At 64.4% G+C, this 14,848-nt stretch overlaps 1 protein-coding gene across 4 annotated transcripts; it reads left to right on the top strand.

The window, feature by feature from the left end:
- Nucleotides 1–987: 987 nt before the first annotated feature.
- TARBP2 (TARBP2 subunit of RISC loading complex) lies at nucleotides 988–9,406 on the top strand. Of its 4 annotated transcripts, none has more exons than XM_071799906.1 (9): nucleotides 988–1,133; nucleotides 2,355–2,524; nucleotides 3,264–3,369; nucleotides 3,978–4,061; nucleotides 4,210–4,282; nucleotides 5,272–5,389; nucleotides 5,479–5,606; nucleotides 6,830–7,028; nucleotides 8,118–9,406. In XM_071799906.1, exons 1-9 carry the CDS (start codon nucleotides 1,081–1,083, stop codon nucleotides 8,273–8,275), a joined length of 1,089 nt encoding a protein of 362 aa, XP_071656007.1. In that variant the 5' UTR covers nucleotides 988–1,080; the 3' UTR covers nucleotides 8,276–9,406. The 4 variants fall into 4 exon arrangements, with proteins under 4 accessions (XP_071656007.1, XP_071656005.1, XP_071656004.1 ...); XM_071799904.1 differs by having other exon boundaries at nucleotides 6,830–7,073; XM_071799903.1 differs by having other exon boundaries at nucleotides 1,005–1,133; nucleotides 2,343–2,524; nucleotides 6,830–7,073.
- Nucleotides 9,407–14,848: the final 5,442 nt, after the last annotated feature.

Raw genomic sequence — 14,848 nt, 5'->3', positions numbered from 1 at the left:
ACCGGGACCCCTGTACGGGCACCGGGCCCCCGGCGGTACCGGCAGCACCGGCATCGCCCCCCGGAGCAGGACCGGGACCCCCCCAGTGCCCCTGGGACCCCCCCAGTGCCCCCGGACCCCCGGCACCGGCACCGGGACGGGGACCCCGCGGTGTCTGCTGCTGGTCCTGGTGCCACACGGGGGCCCCAGTGCACTCCCAGTGCTCCCAGTCCACGTGTGATTCTGTCCCCAGTGCTCCCAGTACGACCCCCGTGCTCCCAGTATGGGTGAGCTCCTGTCCCCAGTGCTCCCACTCTGGGTGTCCCTCTGTCCCCAGTGCTCCCAGTCCGACCCCAGTGCTCCCAGTATGGGTGTCCCTCTGTCCCCAGCGCTCCCAGTCTGGGTGTCCCTCTGTCTCCAGTGCTCCCAGTACGACCCCAGTGCTCCCAGTCTGGGTGTCCCTCTGTCCCCAGCGCTCCCACTCTGGGTGTCCCTCTGTCCCCAGTGCTCCCAGCACGACCCCAGTGCTCCCAGTATGGGTGAGCTCCTGTCCCCAGTGCTCCCAGTCTGGGTGTCCCTCTGTCCCCAGTGCTCCCAGTACGACCCCAGTGCTCCCAGTACGACCCCAGTGCTCCCAGTATGGGTGAGCTCCTGTCCCCAGTGTTCCCAGTCCGGGTGTCGTCCCCAGTGCTCCCAGTCTGGGTGTCCCTGTCCCTGCTGCTCCCAGTCCTCCCAGTCTATTCCTACTGGTTCCAGTGCCCATGTCCGTTTGTCCCCACGGCCCTTTGTCCCTGTCCCCCCGTCCGTCCCTGTCCCTCTGTCCCCATTGCACCCACCCCCTGCCCCCCGCTCTGCCCAGAGGGGGATCCTGAAGCAGCGCCCCCCTCCGGTCCTCCACCTTCCCAGCATCCCCGCGCGGGGGCTTGTGGGACCCGTAGTTCTCCCCGCGCCGCTCTCCCGCCACCCCCCCCACTCCGAACTACACTTCCCACAACCCCCCGCGGCGCCCGCTTTCCCGCCGTGCCCCGCGGCGCGGCGGAGCGGGGCCGTGCGCCCCCTGGCGGCGCGGGCGGCGCGGCGGCGGGCCGGAGCGCGGCGGGGATGAGCGAGGAGGGGGCGGGCGGCGGGGCCAGGCGGAGCGGCGGCTTCCCCAGGTACCGGACCCCCCTCCCCGGACCGGGTAACCCCCCCCCCACACACACACCACAACCGGGATCCGCCCGCCCGCCCCGCGGTTGTGGCGCTGCGGGGGGGCGGGGGGAGGCTGCGGCCTGCACTGCGCCCGGGGCTGCGTGAGGGGCGGGGGCGCACGGGCCTGGACCGGGGTCCCCGTGTCCCCATGCATGTGATGGCTCCACCCCGTCCCCATGCTCGGAGGTGGGGTCACCCCTGTTCCCCTGTCCCCACGTCCCCGTGTTCCCCTGTCCCCGTGTCCCCGCACCACATCTCAGTGTCCCCATGTCCCTTATACGTGTGGTGGCTTCGCTCCTGTCCCCATATCCCAATGCTCTGAGGTGATGCCACCCCTGTCCCCATGTCCCTATGTCCCTATGCTACATCTCAGTGCCACCCTGTCCCCATGTCCCCATGCTACATCTCAGTGCCACCCTGTCCCCATGTCCCCACACTACATCTCATGGCATTCCCTGTCCCCATGTTGCCATGTCTCATCTCATGCCACCCCTGTCCTCATGTCCCCATGCGCCCATGCTACATCTCAGTGCCACCCTGTCCCCATGTCCCCATGTCCCCACATCCCCACACTACCTCTCAGTGCTACCCCTGTTCCCATGTCCCCATGCGCCCATGCTACATCTCAGTGCCACCCTGTCCCCATGTCCCCATGTCCCCCTATCCCCACATCCCCACACTACATCTCAGTGCCACCTGTGTCCCCATGCCCCATGCTACATCTCCGTGCCACCCCTGTCCCCATGCCCCCATGTCCCATCTCAGTGCCACCCCCTTCCCCATATCCCCATGTCCCCATGTCCCATCTCAGTGCCACCCCCATCCCCATAGCCCCATGTCCCCATGTCCCATCTCAGTGCTACCCCCATCCCCATAGCCCCATATCCCCATGTCCTATCTCAGTGCCACCCCTATCCCCACGCCCCCATGTCCCATCTCAGTGCCACCCCCTTCCCCATAGCCCCATGTCCCATCTCAGTGGCACCCCTACCCCCATCCCCATGCCCCCATGTCCCCATGTCCCATCTCAGTGGCACCCCCATCCCCATGCCCCCATGTCCCCATGTCCCATCTCAGTGCCACCCCCATCCCCATCCCCATGCCCCCAGGGCCACTCCCCCTGCCCATACCCCCCCCACAAGTGTCCCCCGTGCGCGGGGGGGTGGTGACAGCCCTGTCCCCAGCCTGGCGCAGATGCTGGCGGCCAGCCCCGGGAAGACGCCCATCAGCCTGCTGCAGGAGTATGGGACGCGCGTAGGCAAGACCCCCGGCTACGACCTCCTCAAGGCCGAGGGACAGGCGCACCAGCCCAACTTCACCTTCCGCGTCACCGTCGGGGACATCAGCTGCACCGGTGGGTCCCCGAAACCTCAGGGGTGGCCCCAAAAACCTGCCAAGTTGTGCCCCAAAACCTGCCAGGTTGTGCCCCAAAACCTGCCAAGTTGTGCCCCAAAACCTGTCAGGTTGTGCCCCTAAACCTGCCAGGTTGTGCCCCAAAACCTGTCAGGTTGTGCCCCAAAACCTGCCAAGTTGTGCCCCAAAACCTGTCAGGTTGTGCCCCTAAACCTGCCAGGTTGTGTCCAAAACCTGCCGGATTGTCCCCAAAAATCTGCTGGGTTGTCCGCAAAACCTGCCGGGTTGTCCCCAAAATCTGCCGGGTTGTGCCCAAAACCTACCAGGTTGTCCCCAAAAAAGTGTCAAGATGTGCCCCAAAAACCTGCCAGGTTGTTCCCAGAAACCTCACGGGTGTCCCCAAAACCTGCCAGGTTGTCCCGAAAAAGTGTGAAGTTATCCCCAAAATCTGCTGGGTTGTGCCCAAAAATCTGCTGGGTTGTCCCCAAAAACTGTCAAGTTATCCCCAAAACCTGCCAGGTTGTGCCCCTAAACCTGCCAGGTTGTCCCCAAAACCTGGTGGATTGTCCCCAGAAATCTTCAAGGTTGTCCCCAAAACCTGCCGGGTTGTCCCCAAAAATCTGCCGGGTTGTGCCCCTAAACCTGCCAAGTTGTGCCCCATATATCCCCATTTGGGGACAGTTATCCCTATTTTGGGGGTGCTTAGCCCCGTTTTGGCTCAGCCCCTGTGTCCCCCCCAGGGCAGGGCCCCAGCAAGAAGGCTGCGAAGCACAAAGCGGCGGAGGTGGCGCTGAAGCTGCTGAAAGGGGGGGACATGCTGGACCCCCCCAGCCCCGAGGAGCCCAGGTTGGGGGGCACGGGGACCCCCAGGGGTGCTGGGGGGGTCAGGGTGGGGTTTGGGGAGGCTGGGGGGACTTTGGGGCGCACAGGTGGTTGGGGGTACCCCTGGGGTGCTGGGTACCCCTGTGGGTTTGGGGGGGGTTTGGGGGTGCCAAGGGGCACCCCAAGGGATTTTGGGGGGTTGGGGAGGCCAGCTGGGTTTGGGGGTGTCTGGGGGGGGGTCCCAGGTAGGTCTGGGGGTGCTTGGGGGGTTTAGGGGTGTCTTAGGGGAGCCAAGAGAAGTGGGGGTGCCTGGGGGGGGGGGTGATGTGAATACCAGGGGGTCCTGAAGAAACTGGGGGTGCTGGGGGGGGGTCTGACAGGATTTGGGGTGCTGGGGGTGGGTTGGGGGGGTTCTGGCAGGATTTGGGGGGCTGGGGGTACTGGGGGGGGTCTGGTAGGATTTGGGGGGCTGGGGGTGCCGGGGGGGTCTGGCAGGATCTGGAGGGCTGGGGGGGGGGCCTGGCAGGATGTGGGGGGCTGAGGGTGCCGGGGGGGTCTGGCAGGATCTGGGGGGCTGGGGGGGGGTTGGGGGGCCCATCCAGGGTGTTAACGTCTCCCCTTTTCTCCCCAAGCTCTCCTTTCCCCCCAGAGCCCCCGGCTGAGCCCGGCCCCCCCGCCGCCCCCCCAGCACCCGCCGCACCCCCCCCCTCACCCAGGTAACAGCGTGGGGGGCACCCACCCCCCAAAAACCCCCAGCACCCCATGTTACCTCTTTATCTCCCCAACACAGGGGGCTCTGGTATTGGGGGGTGCTCAGAGTTGCCCCCCCCCTCACACCGTGTCCCTTTGTCCCCCCCAAACCAGGGGCAACCCCCTGGACATGAAGCCGCCTGTGTCCCCCCCGCAGTCGGAGTGTAACCCCGTGGGGGCTCTGCAGGTGGGTGACACCGCGGGCTGGGACAACCGGGGACACGCGTGTCCCCCCGGCCCCGTTTGGGGGTGACAGGGTGGTTTTGGGGCTCGACCTCCCCATTGTGGGGGGGCAGGTCCCTTTGGGGGTGACCTGACCCATTTGTGGGGGGCAGGGACATTTGGGGGCTGCGTGTCCCCAGCTGGGGGGACTTGTGCTCCTTCTGGGGACATTTTCCCTATTTTGGGGACAGTAGTCGCCATTTAGGGGACAGTTCTCTCTGGCTTGGGGGCAGTTATCCCCATTTTGGGATGGTTATCCCCATTTTGGGATGGTTATCCCCATTTTGGGGACAGTTATCCCCATTTTGGGATGGTTATCCCCATTTTGGGGACAGTTATCCCCATTTTGGGGACAGTTATCCCTATTTTGGGGGCAATTGTCGCCATTTAGGGGACAGTTCTCTCTGGTTTGGGGACATTTATCCCCATTTTGGTGACATCTATCCCCATTTTGGGGACAATTATCGCCATTTAGGGGCCAGCTATCTCTGGTTTGGGGACAGTTATCCCCATTTGGGGGCCAGTCATCCACATTTTGGTGACATTTATCCCGATTTTGGTGACATTCATCCCCATTCTGGGATGGTTATCCCTATTTTGGTGACATTCATCCCCATTTTGGGGGGCAATGTCGCCATTTAAAGGACAGTTCTTTCTGGTTTGGGGACAGTTATCCCCATTTTAGGATGGTTATCCCTATTTTGGGATGGTTATCCCCATTTTGGGGACATTCATCCCCATTTTGGTGACATCCCCATTTTGGTGTCACCCCCATTCTGGCTGCATTCCCCCCTACTTTAGTGACCGTTCTCCTCATTTTGCACCCAGCGTCCCCATTTTGGCGGCCGTCCCTCCCCATTCCCGGGCCGGCGCCTCCTTTTTGGGGCCAGTTCTCCCCATTTTGGGGCTGTCCCCGTGTCCCTGTCCCCCCCTAATCCTCGTGTCCCCCCCCAGGAGCTGGTGGTGCAGAAGGGCTGGCGCCTGCCCGAGTACACGGTGACACAGGAGTCGGGGCCGGCGCACCGCAAGGAATTCACCATGACCTGTCGCGTCGAGCGCTTCGTGGAGATCGGTGCGGGGACAAAAGGGACACGGGGGACACACAGGGACGTGGGGGAGGGTTCCGGGCTCACCCCGGTGTCCCTTGTCCCCTCCCCGCAGGAAGCGGCACCTCCAAGAAGCTGGCGAAGCGCGACGCGGCCGCCAAGATGCTGGTGCGGATCCACAACGTCCCCATGGAGCCGAGGGACGGCAGCGAGGCCGAGGGGGACGAGGAGCAGTTCTGCATGGTACGGCCCCGGGGGGGGGACATGGGGACAGCGAGGGGGTCCCCAAGGGGCTAACGGGGGACACAAGGACACTGGGGGTGTCCCCGAGGGGTTAATAGGGCACCCTGGGGTCACCCCAAGGGGTTAACAGGGGACACAGGCACACCAAGGTCACCCCAAGAGGTTAACAGGGGGGACATGGGGACCCCGGGGGTGTCCCCAAGGGGTTAATAGGGGACACGGGTAGCCTGGGGTCACCCCAAGGGGTTAACAGGGGGGACATGGGGACTCTGGGGGTGTCCCTGAGGAGTTAATGGGGGACACTAGGACCCTGGGGGTGTCCCTAAGGGGTCAGTGGGGGACACGGGTACCCTGGGGTCACCCCAAGGGGTTAACAGTGGGGACATGGGGACTCTGGGGGTGTCCCTAAGGGGTCAGTGGGGGACACAAGGACCCTGGGGGTGTCCCCGAGGGGTGAATAGGGGACACGGGTACCCTGGGGTCACCCCAAGGGGTTAACAGGGGACACTAGGACCCTGGGAGTGTCCCTAAGGGGTCAGTGGGGGACACAAAGACCCTGGGGGTGTCCCCAAGGGGTTAATAGGGGACACGAGCACCCTGGGGTCACCCCAAGGGGTTAACAGTGGACACACGGCCACCTCGAGGTCCCTCGGGTGTCCCTGCAGGGAACTCAGAAGGGTCCCTGAGCCCCCATGTCCCCATGTGGGGGTCTGGAGGGTCCCTGAGCCCCCATGTCCCCATGCAGGGGTCTGGAGGGTCCCTGAGCCCCCATGTCCCCATGTGGGGGTCTGGAGGGTCCCTGAGCCCCCATGTCCCCATGTGGGGGTCCATAGGGTCTCTGAGCCCCATGCCCCCATGTGGGGGTCCGGAGGGTCCCTGCGCCCCATGTCCCCATGCGGGGGTCCGGAGGGTCCCTGAGCCCCCATGTTGGGGTCCGGAGGGTCCCTGAGCCCCCATGTCCTCATGCGGGGGTCCAGCGGGTCCCTGAACCCCCATGTCCCCATGCGGGGGGCTGGCGGGTCCCTGAGCCCCATGTCCCCATGTGGGGGTCGAGAGGGTCCCTGAGTCCCATGTCCCCATATGGGGGTCCAGAGGGTCCCTGAACCCCCATGTCCCCATGTGGGGGGCCGGCGGGTCCCTGAGCCCCCATGTCCCCATGTGGGGGTCTGGCGGGTCCCTGAGCCCCATGTCCCTTGGTGTCCCCACGTCCCCTGTCCCCGCAGGCCGGACCGCGGCTGGAGGGGCTGCGCGGCCGCCCCCCCCCGGGCTGTACCTGGGACTCCCTGCGCAACTCGGCCGGGGAGAAGCTGCTGCAGCTGCGGAGCCGCCCCCTGGCCCCCCCCGCGGCGGGGGCGGGCGCCTGCGCCCTCCTGCAGGAGCTCTCGGAGGAGCAGAGCTTCGCCATCAGCTACCTCGACATCGGTGAGACAGCCGCGGCCAACGGGGACACGGCGGAGTCCCTCAGGGGTCAGTGGGGGACACTGGGGTGTCCCTGAGGGGTTAATGGGGGACACTGGGGTGTCCCTGAGGGGTTAATGGGGGGCATGGGGACACTGGGGGTGTCCCTGAGGGGTTAATGGGGGACACTGGGGTGTCCCTGAGGGGTTAATGGGGGGCATGGGGACCCTGGGGGTGTCCCTGAGGGGTTAATGGGGGACACTGGGGTGTCCCTGAGGGGTTAATGGGGGGCATGGGGACACTGGGGGTGTCCCTGAGGGGTTAATGGGGGACACTGGGGTGTCCCTGAGGGGTTAATGGGGGGCATGGGGACACTGGGGGTGTCCCTCAGGGGTCAATGGGGGACACTGGGACCCTGGGGGTGTCCCTAAGGGGTTAATGGGGGACACTGGGGTGTCCCTGAGGGGTTAATGGGGGGCATGGGGACCCTGGGGGTGTCCCTGAGGGGTTAATGGGGGACACTGGGGTGTCCCTGAGGGGTTAATGGGGGACATGGGGACACTGGGGGTGTCCCTGAGGGGTTAATGGGGGACATGGGGACCCTGGGGTGTTCCTAAGGGGTTAATGGGGGACACTGTGGTGTCCCTCAGGGGTTAATGGGGGACATGGGGACCCTGGGGTGTTCCTAAGGGGTTAATGGGGGACACCAGGTTTGTCCCTAAGGGGTTAAGGGGGGACATGGGGACCCTGGGGGTGTCCCTGAGGGGTTAATGGGGGACACTGGGACCCTGGGGGTGTCCCTCAGGGGTTAATGGGGGACATGGGGACCCTGGGGTGTTCCTAAGGGGTTAATGGGGGACACCAGGTTTGTCCCTAAGGGGTTAAGGGGGGATATGGGGACCCTGGGGTGTCCCAGAGGAGTTAATGGGGGACACTGGGACCCTGGGGTTGTCCCTGAGGGCTTAAATGGAGACACTGGGACCCTTGGGGTGTCCCTATGGTGTTGATGGGGCACACCGGGGTTGTCCCTAAGGGCTTAACAGGGGACAGTGGGGGCGTTACAGCCGCTCTGGGAGCCGGGGGGGTGACATTTCGTGTCCCTTGTCCCCGCAGACGCGCTGAGCCTGAGCGGGCTGCACCAGTGCCTGGTGGAGCTGTCGACGCAGCCGGCAACCGTGTGCCACGGCTCCGGCGCCTCCCGCGACGGCGCCCGCTCGCAGGCCGCCCGCAACGCGCTGCAGTACCTGCGCATCATGGCGGGGGGCAAGTGAGACCCCCCGGCCCCCCCCGGCACCCCCCGCGCCCACCGGCACCCGGACAGAGCCACGGACGGACCCTCGGACTCACCGACCGACGCAGCTCTGGACGCACTGGTGGATGCACCCCCACCCCGTGTTGGACAGACGGACACCCAGCCCCACAGACACGGCTGTGGGAGGGGCAGACGGACGGACAGACACCCCCCCCCGCATTGGACAGACGGACACCCAGCCCCACAGACACGGCTGTGGGAGGGGCAGACGGACGGACAGACACCCCCCCCCCACCGCATTGGACGGACGGACACCCAGCCCCACAGACACGGCTGTGGGAGGGGCAGACGGACGGACAGACACCCCCCCCCGCATTGGACGGACGGACACCCAGCCCCACAGACACGGCTGTGGGAGGGGCAGACGGACGGACAGACACCCCCCCCGCATTGGACAGACGGACACCCAGCCCCACAGACACGGCTGTGGGAGGGGCAGACGGATGGACAGACACCCCCCCCGCATTGGACGGACGGACACCCAGCCCCACAGACACGGCTGTGGGAGGGGCAGACGGACGGACAGACACCCCCCCCCGCATTGGACAGACGGACACCCAGCCCCACAGACACGGCTGTGGGAGGGGCAGACGGACGGACAGACACCCCCCCCGCATTGGACAGACGGACACCCAGCCCCACAGACACGGCTGTGGGAGGGGCAGACGGACGGACAGACACCCCCCCCGCATTGGACGGACGGACACCCAGCCCCACAGACACGGCTGTGGGAGGGGCAGACGGACGGACAGACACCCCCCCCGCATTGGACGGACGGACACCCAGCCCCACAGACACGGCTGTGGGAGGGGCAGACGGACGGACAGACACCCCCCCCGCATTGGACGGACGGACACCCAGCCCCACAGACACGGCTGTGGGAGGGGCAGACGGACGGACAGACACCCCCCCCGCATTGGACAGACGGACACCCAGCCCCACAGACACGGCTGTGGGAGGGGCAGACGGACGGACAGACACCCCCCCCCCCCATCGGACAGATCTCAGGGCTTTGGGGGCACCTTCTGTCCCAGCCCTGGTGAGGAGGGGCCAAGCAGCCCCCCAGGAATAAAGCTGGGGGGGTTTGTAACGCCCGGTGTCGGTGTCTTTATGGGGGGGGGGGGGGGCACTTGGGGGGGGGGTTGGGGCAAAAGGGGGCAGGAGCCGTCCCCCCCATCCCCAAGGGGCAAAACCAGAGCGAGCACTGGGGGGCGAGGGGTGGCGGTTTATTGGGTGACGGACAAACCCATGGACAGAGCCACGGACTGACGGACGGACCCAGGGACGGACCCAGGGACGGACAGACTCACGGGCGACTCGCCGGGCGGACAGACGGACGGGGACACCAGGGACGGACGGATGGGGATGGAGGGAGAGGGGCGCGCGGGTGCAGCTCGGGGGGGACGGACAAAGGGGGATGCGGAGGGATGGACAGATGGACATGGAGCGGGGCCGAGGGGACAGAAGGGGACAGACTGAGTGCCATGGGGACAGTTGGATGGACAGGGAGGGACAGACGGAAACAGACTGAGGGACATGGACGGACACATAGGACAGAACCAGACAAAATCTAACAGGGACAGACGGACTCGGGAACACAGGGACAGACACGGGGACATTAACGGGGACAGATGGACACTAAGGGGGGCAGACACAGGGACAGACAGACACAGGGACAGACAGACAGACACAGGGACACCCATCCCACCGTCCCCTCTGGGTGTCCATGAACCCACGGGACCGTCCCCAACCCTTTGTCCCCCCGGTGTCCCCTATGCCCCCCGGTTTCCCCCCGTTGTCCCCCCCTGGTTCCCCCCCATTGTTCCCTCCCGGTGTCCCCCCCGGTTCCCTCCCCAGTGTCCTCCCGGTGTCCCCCGGTTCCCCTCCTAATGTCCCCCCCGGTATCCTCCCGGTGTCCCCCCCACCCGGCCCCGGGACCCCCCAACCCTGCACAGGGACCCCCGAAAGCGGGATCCCCCCCCCGGCCCGGTTCGGGACCCCCCGCCCTGCACAGGGAACCCCGAAAGTGGGAACACCCCTCGGTTCGAGACCCCCCCCCCGGTTCGGGACACCCCCCGCCCTGCACAGGGACCCCCGAAAGCAGGACCCCCGCCCCCGGTTGGGGACCCCCCGCCCTGCACAGAGAACCCCCCCCCAAAGCGGGACCCCCCGCCCTGAACAGGAAACCCCGAAAGCGGGACCCCCCCTCCAGCCCGGTTCGGGACCCCCCACCCTGCACAGGGACCCCCGAAAGCGGGACCCCCCGCCCCCGTTCGGGACCCCCCCCCGGCCCGGCCACGGGACCCCCCCGCTCTGCACAGGGACCCCCCGAAAGCGCCCCCCCCTCCGGCCCGGTTCGGGACCCCCCACTCTGCACAGGGACCCCCGAAAGCGGGACCCCCCCCGGCCCGGTTGGGGACCCCCGCCTGAGTCGTTGTCGCCACCGCGTGGCCGCTCCGCGCTCCCGCAGCCCCGACGGGGCTCCCCCCCACCCGAATCCCGCTGGAACGGCCCCAAACGCTCTGCCCGGGGGGGACCCCCCGTGTCCCCCTCCCCGAGCGGGCTCACCTGCCGTGTCACCCAGGTTGGTGACAGCTCCACGGTGTCTTCATTAAGCTCCGATGGTCGGACGGTGTCACCCAGGTTGGTGACAGCTCCACGGTGTCCCCACTGAGCTCCGATGGCTGGACAGTGTCACCCAGGTTGGTGACAACCCCACGGTGTCCCCACTGAGCTCCAATAGCCGGATGGTGACACCCAGGTTGGTGACAACCCCATGGTGTCCCCATTAAGCTCTGATGGCTGGACAGTGTCACCCAGGTTGGTGACAACCCCACAGTGTCCCCATTAAGCTCCAGCAGTCAGACGGTGTCACCCAGGTTGGTGACAACCCCACAGTGTCCCCATTAAGCTCCAGCAGTCAGACGGTGTCACCCACATTGGTGACAACCCCACAGTGTCCCCATTAAGATCCAACAGCCGGACGGTGTCACCCACATTGGTGACAACCCCACAGTGTCCCCATTAAGATCCAACAGCCGGACGGTGTCACCCACATTGGTGACAACCCCATGGTGTCCCCATTAAGCTCCAACCAGCCAGACGGTGTCACACAGGTTGGTGACAACCCTGTGGTGTCTCTAATGGCCACACGGTGTCACCCACATTGGTGACAACCCCACGGTGTCCCCACTAAGCTCCAACAGCCGGATGGTGTCATCCACATTGGTGACAACCCCGTGGTGTCTCTAATGGCCACACGGTGTCACCCACATCGGTAACAACCCCACAAGTGTCCCCATTAAGCTCCGATGGCTGGACGGTGTCACCCAGGTTGGTGACAACCCCACAGTGCCCCCATTAAGATCCAACAGCCGGACGGTGTCACCCACATTGGTGACAACCCCACAGTGTCCCCATTAAGATCCAACAGCCGGACGGTGTCACACAGGTTGGTGACAACCCCACAGTGTCCCCATTAAGATCCAACAGCCGGACGGTGTCACCCAGGTTGGTGACAACCCCACAGTGTCCCCATTAAGATCCAACAGCCGGACGGTGTCACCCACATTGGTGACAACCCCACAGTGTCCCCATTAAGATCCAACAGCCAGACGGTGTCACCCACATTGGTGACAACCCCACGGTGTCCCCATTAAGCTCCAACCAGCCAGACAGTGTCAGCCAGGTTGGTGACAACCCTGTGGTGTCTCTAATGGCCACACGGTGTCACCCACATTGGTGACAACCCCGTGGTGTCTCTAATGGCCACACGGTGTCACCCACATTGGTGACAACCCCATGGTGTCCCCACTAAGCTCCAACAGCCGGACAGTGTCACCCACATTGGTGACAACCCCGTGGTGTCTCTAATGGCCACACAGTGTCACCCAGGTTGATGACAACCCCACAGTGTCCCCATTAAGCTCCAATGGCCGGATGGTGTCACCCACATTGGTGACAACCCCGTGGTGTCTCTAATGGCCATATGGTGTCACCCAGGTTGGTGACCACCCCACGGTGTCCCCATTAACCTCCAACAGCCGGACGGTGTCACCCAGGTTGGTGACAACCCCAGTGTCCCCATTAAGCTCCAATGGCCGGACAGTGTCACCCACATTGGTGACAACCCCATGGTGTCTCTAATGGCCATATGGTGTCACCCAGGTTGGTGACCACCCCACGGTGTCTCCATTAAGCTCCGATAACCAGACGCTGTCACCCACATTGTCACCGCCACCACTGTCACCCTTCCCAGTGCCACCACCCCGCGTCCCCGCAGGTGACAGCCGCCCGTCCCCGGCGCGGGTGACACCGCGAGGAACCAGAAGCCACAGCCACCGTGTCCTGGGTAACATTTTAATGTTATATTTGCAGCATAAATAAAAGGCACATTACATGTTCGGGAGGGGGGGCGGGATGTGTCCCCCCGTGTCCCCCGTGTCCCCAGGTCCCTGTGAGGACCCGCTCACAGGAGCCCGTGTGGGGGGGACACTTGGGGGGGGTTACAGCTCAGAACCCAGCGTACAGAGCTGTGCATCGGTCTATATATGTCTATATAGTCTGGATATACGCATAGATATGTAGGTTTTATAGATACTACACCCTCCTGGTTACACTTTTTTGGGGGGGGGGGGGTCATTTTTTCTTGGCTTCTTCCATTATTGATCGTCAAAGCTCGTGCTACAAAGCAGCTGGGGGGGGGGGGGACAAGGGGACATGGGGACCCTTGGTCCCTCCGTCACCTCCTGGGGGTGATTTGGGGCCTGAGAGCGGCACCAAAATGGGGGGGGAGGGGGTAAAGAGAAACGGGTCTGAGAGTCAAAAAAGGATGAGTTTGAGCCATTGGAATGGGGACCAAGGGGTCGGTTTGGGGGGGACGGCGGCACCGAACCCCCAAGACACCCCCAATGGTGAGGATCTGGGGGCTGGGGAGGGGCTGGGGGGGCCCTGCGGCACCGAGGTGCCCGAAAAGCCATCTTTTCAACCCAAAATGCCCCAAACGAAAAACACGCAGTGAGCGTTCGAGGGGACACCGGGGACATTGGGGACACCCCCAGACCCCCAGATGGGACGCACGGCTGCTCTGGGCTCTCCCGGCACACAAAACCGGGTCCTTTTTAGTCCCCAAAGGTAACGATAAGAGGGGGAAGCTGCTGCGTCCCCTGCTGCCCTGCATTTGTCACCTCGCTGTCCCCTCCTCCCAACCCCACAAAGGACGGGGACCCGAGCACCTTTCCATCGCCCTTCCGTCCTTCCCGCTCTTCCCGGACAGACGGACGCTCGTTTCCATAAACTCTTTTGCTCAAAACGGGGTGGTTTCACCCCCTTTTCGGGGTGGGTTTTCTGCACCCAGAGCTGCGCTTTGCATCCCCAGCCCCTAAAAAGCCCTCAATTCCCCCTTTTTTTTTTCCCCAGCTTTAAGATGTCCCGACCCCCTTCCCATGAACACGAACCCATGGGGGCGTTAAGAGCCGAAATACCTTAAAGCTCAAAATGCCTTAGAGAAGCAACCGGCGGGTCCGGGGGGTCTGGATGAAGCAGAAGTGACACCGGTGACACTGAAAGTGACAACGGGGACAAGCAACAGAAACCAGGGAGAGCGGAGAAAACGAAGCCGGAGACACCGTGCTGGGGAAACCTGGAGGAAACAGAGCCCACGGGTCGAGGAACCGGGCGCTTTGACCCAAATTTGGTGCGAAAGTGGCGAGTGCGACCTGAGGAGGAGGAGGAGGAGAGGAGGAGGAAGAGCGGGCGGCTCCAGCGCCGTGGGTTTTGCCAACGCCGAGGTGGTTTTGCCGCGGTGATGGGGAATTGGAAGCGCTGTGGGTGCTCCGGTTGGGGAGCAGCGGCTGCTCCGTCGCCCAGAGAGGGAGATAATGGGGGAAAAAGAGGGAAAAGTGGGGAAAAGAGGCGCCACGGGGTGCGATGGGCGAGGGGTTTAAGGCACCGATCCTACGGCCGTTGAGGTTGTGGAAAGGAGACGATGGTGGGAATGGGGCTCGTGGGGTGAATTTGGGGCTCGTGTTGTTCCCAGCTCAGCACCAATTGACCATAGGGGAGCCCGAGTGCTGCCAGGACAGACGGACGGTCCCTTTACCCCCAGTGTCACCAGCACATCGACACCGACAAAGTGTCCCCCCCCACCCCAGCCCCGTGTCCCCAACACAAACCCATTGATGGCGATTTGTTGCTTCCTAAACACCCCATTGGGATTTCAGGAGCGAGTTTGGGGTGGGATGGATTGAACCCCAATCCTTCAGCCTCCAGGGGGTTGTTGAGGTGGTGGAGCCGGAGCCTGGAAGCAACGCGTTGTTCCATTGAAAACACACGGAGTCCACATCACAGCCGCGCTTCCCGTCACCGAGAGGACACGGAGGGACAGGGGGACACCCCAAGAGTGGAAGCGCCAAGGGGGCCCCCCCAGGCTTGGAGGTTTTAGTGTTAACGCAAGCGCTGGTTGACATTGACCCTTTTGGGGGGGTTTTCCAAGCGGTTGGGTCCGATGTGGTGGCGCCGCGGTTGGAGCCGA

The sequence above is a fragment of the Patagioenas fasciata genome, chromosome 28 (genome assembly GCF_037038585.1).
Source record: "Patagioenas fasciata isolate bPatFas1 chromosome 28, bPatFas1.hap1, whole genome shotgun sequence".
Classification (NCBI taxonomy): domain Eukaryota; kingdom Metazoa; phylum Chordata; class Aves; order Columbiformes; family Columbidae; genus Patagioenas; species Patagioenas fasciata.
This window is presented reverse-complemented; position numbering and strand designations above follow the sequence as displayed.

Excerpts from the sequence above, each read along its gene's own strand:
- TARBP2 (XM_071799903.1), top strand. The coding sequence starts at position 1,081 with ATGAGCGAGGAGGGGGCGGGCGGCGGGGCCAGGCGGAGCGGCGGCTTC. Across the intron at positions 1,134-2,342 it reads CGGAGCGGCGGCTTCCCCAG|CCCTGTCCCCAGCCTGGCGC; the intron begins GTACCGGACCCC and ends GGGTGGTGACAG. Across the intron at positions 4,283-5,271 it reads ACCCCGTGGGGGCTCTGCAG|GAGCTGGTGGTGCAGAAGGG; the intron begins GTGGGTGACACC and ends GTCCCCCCCCAG.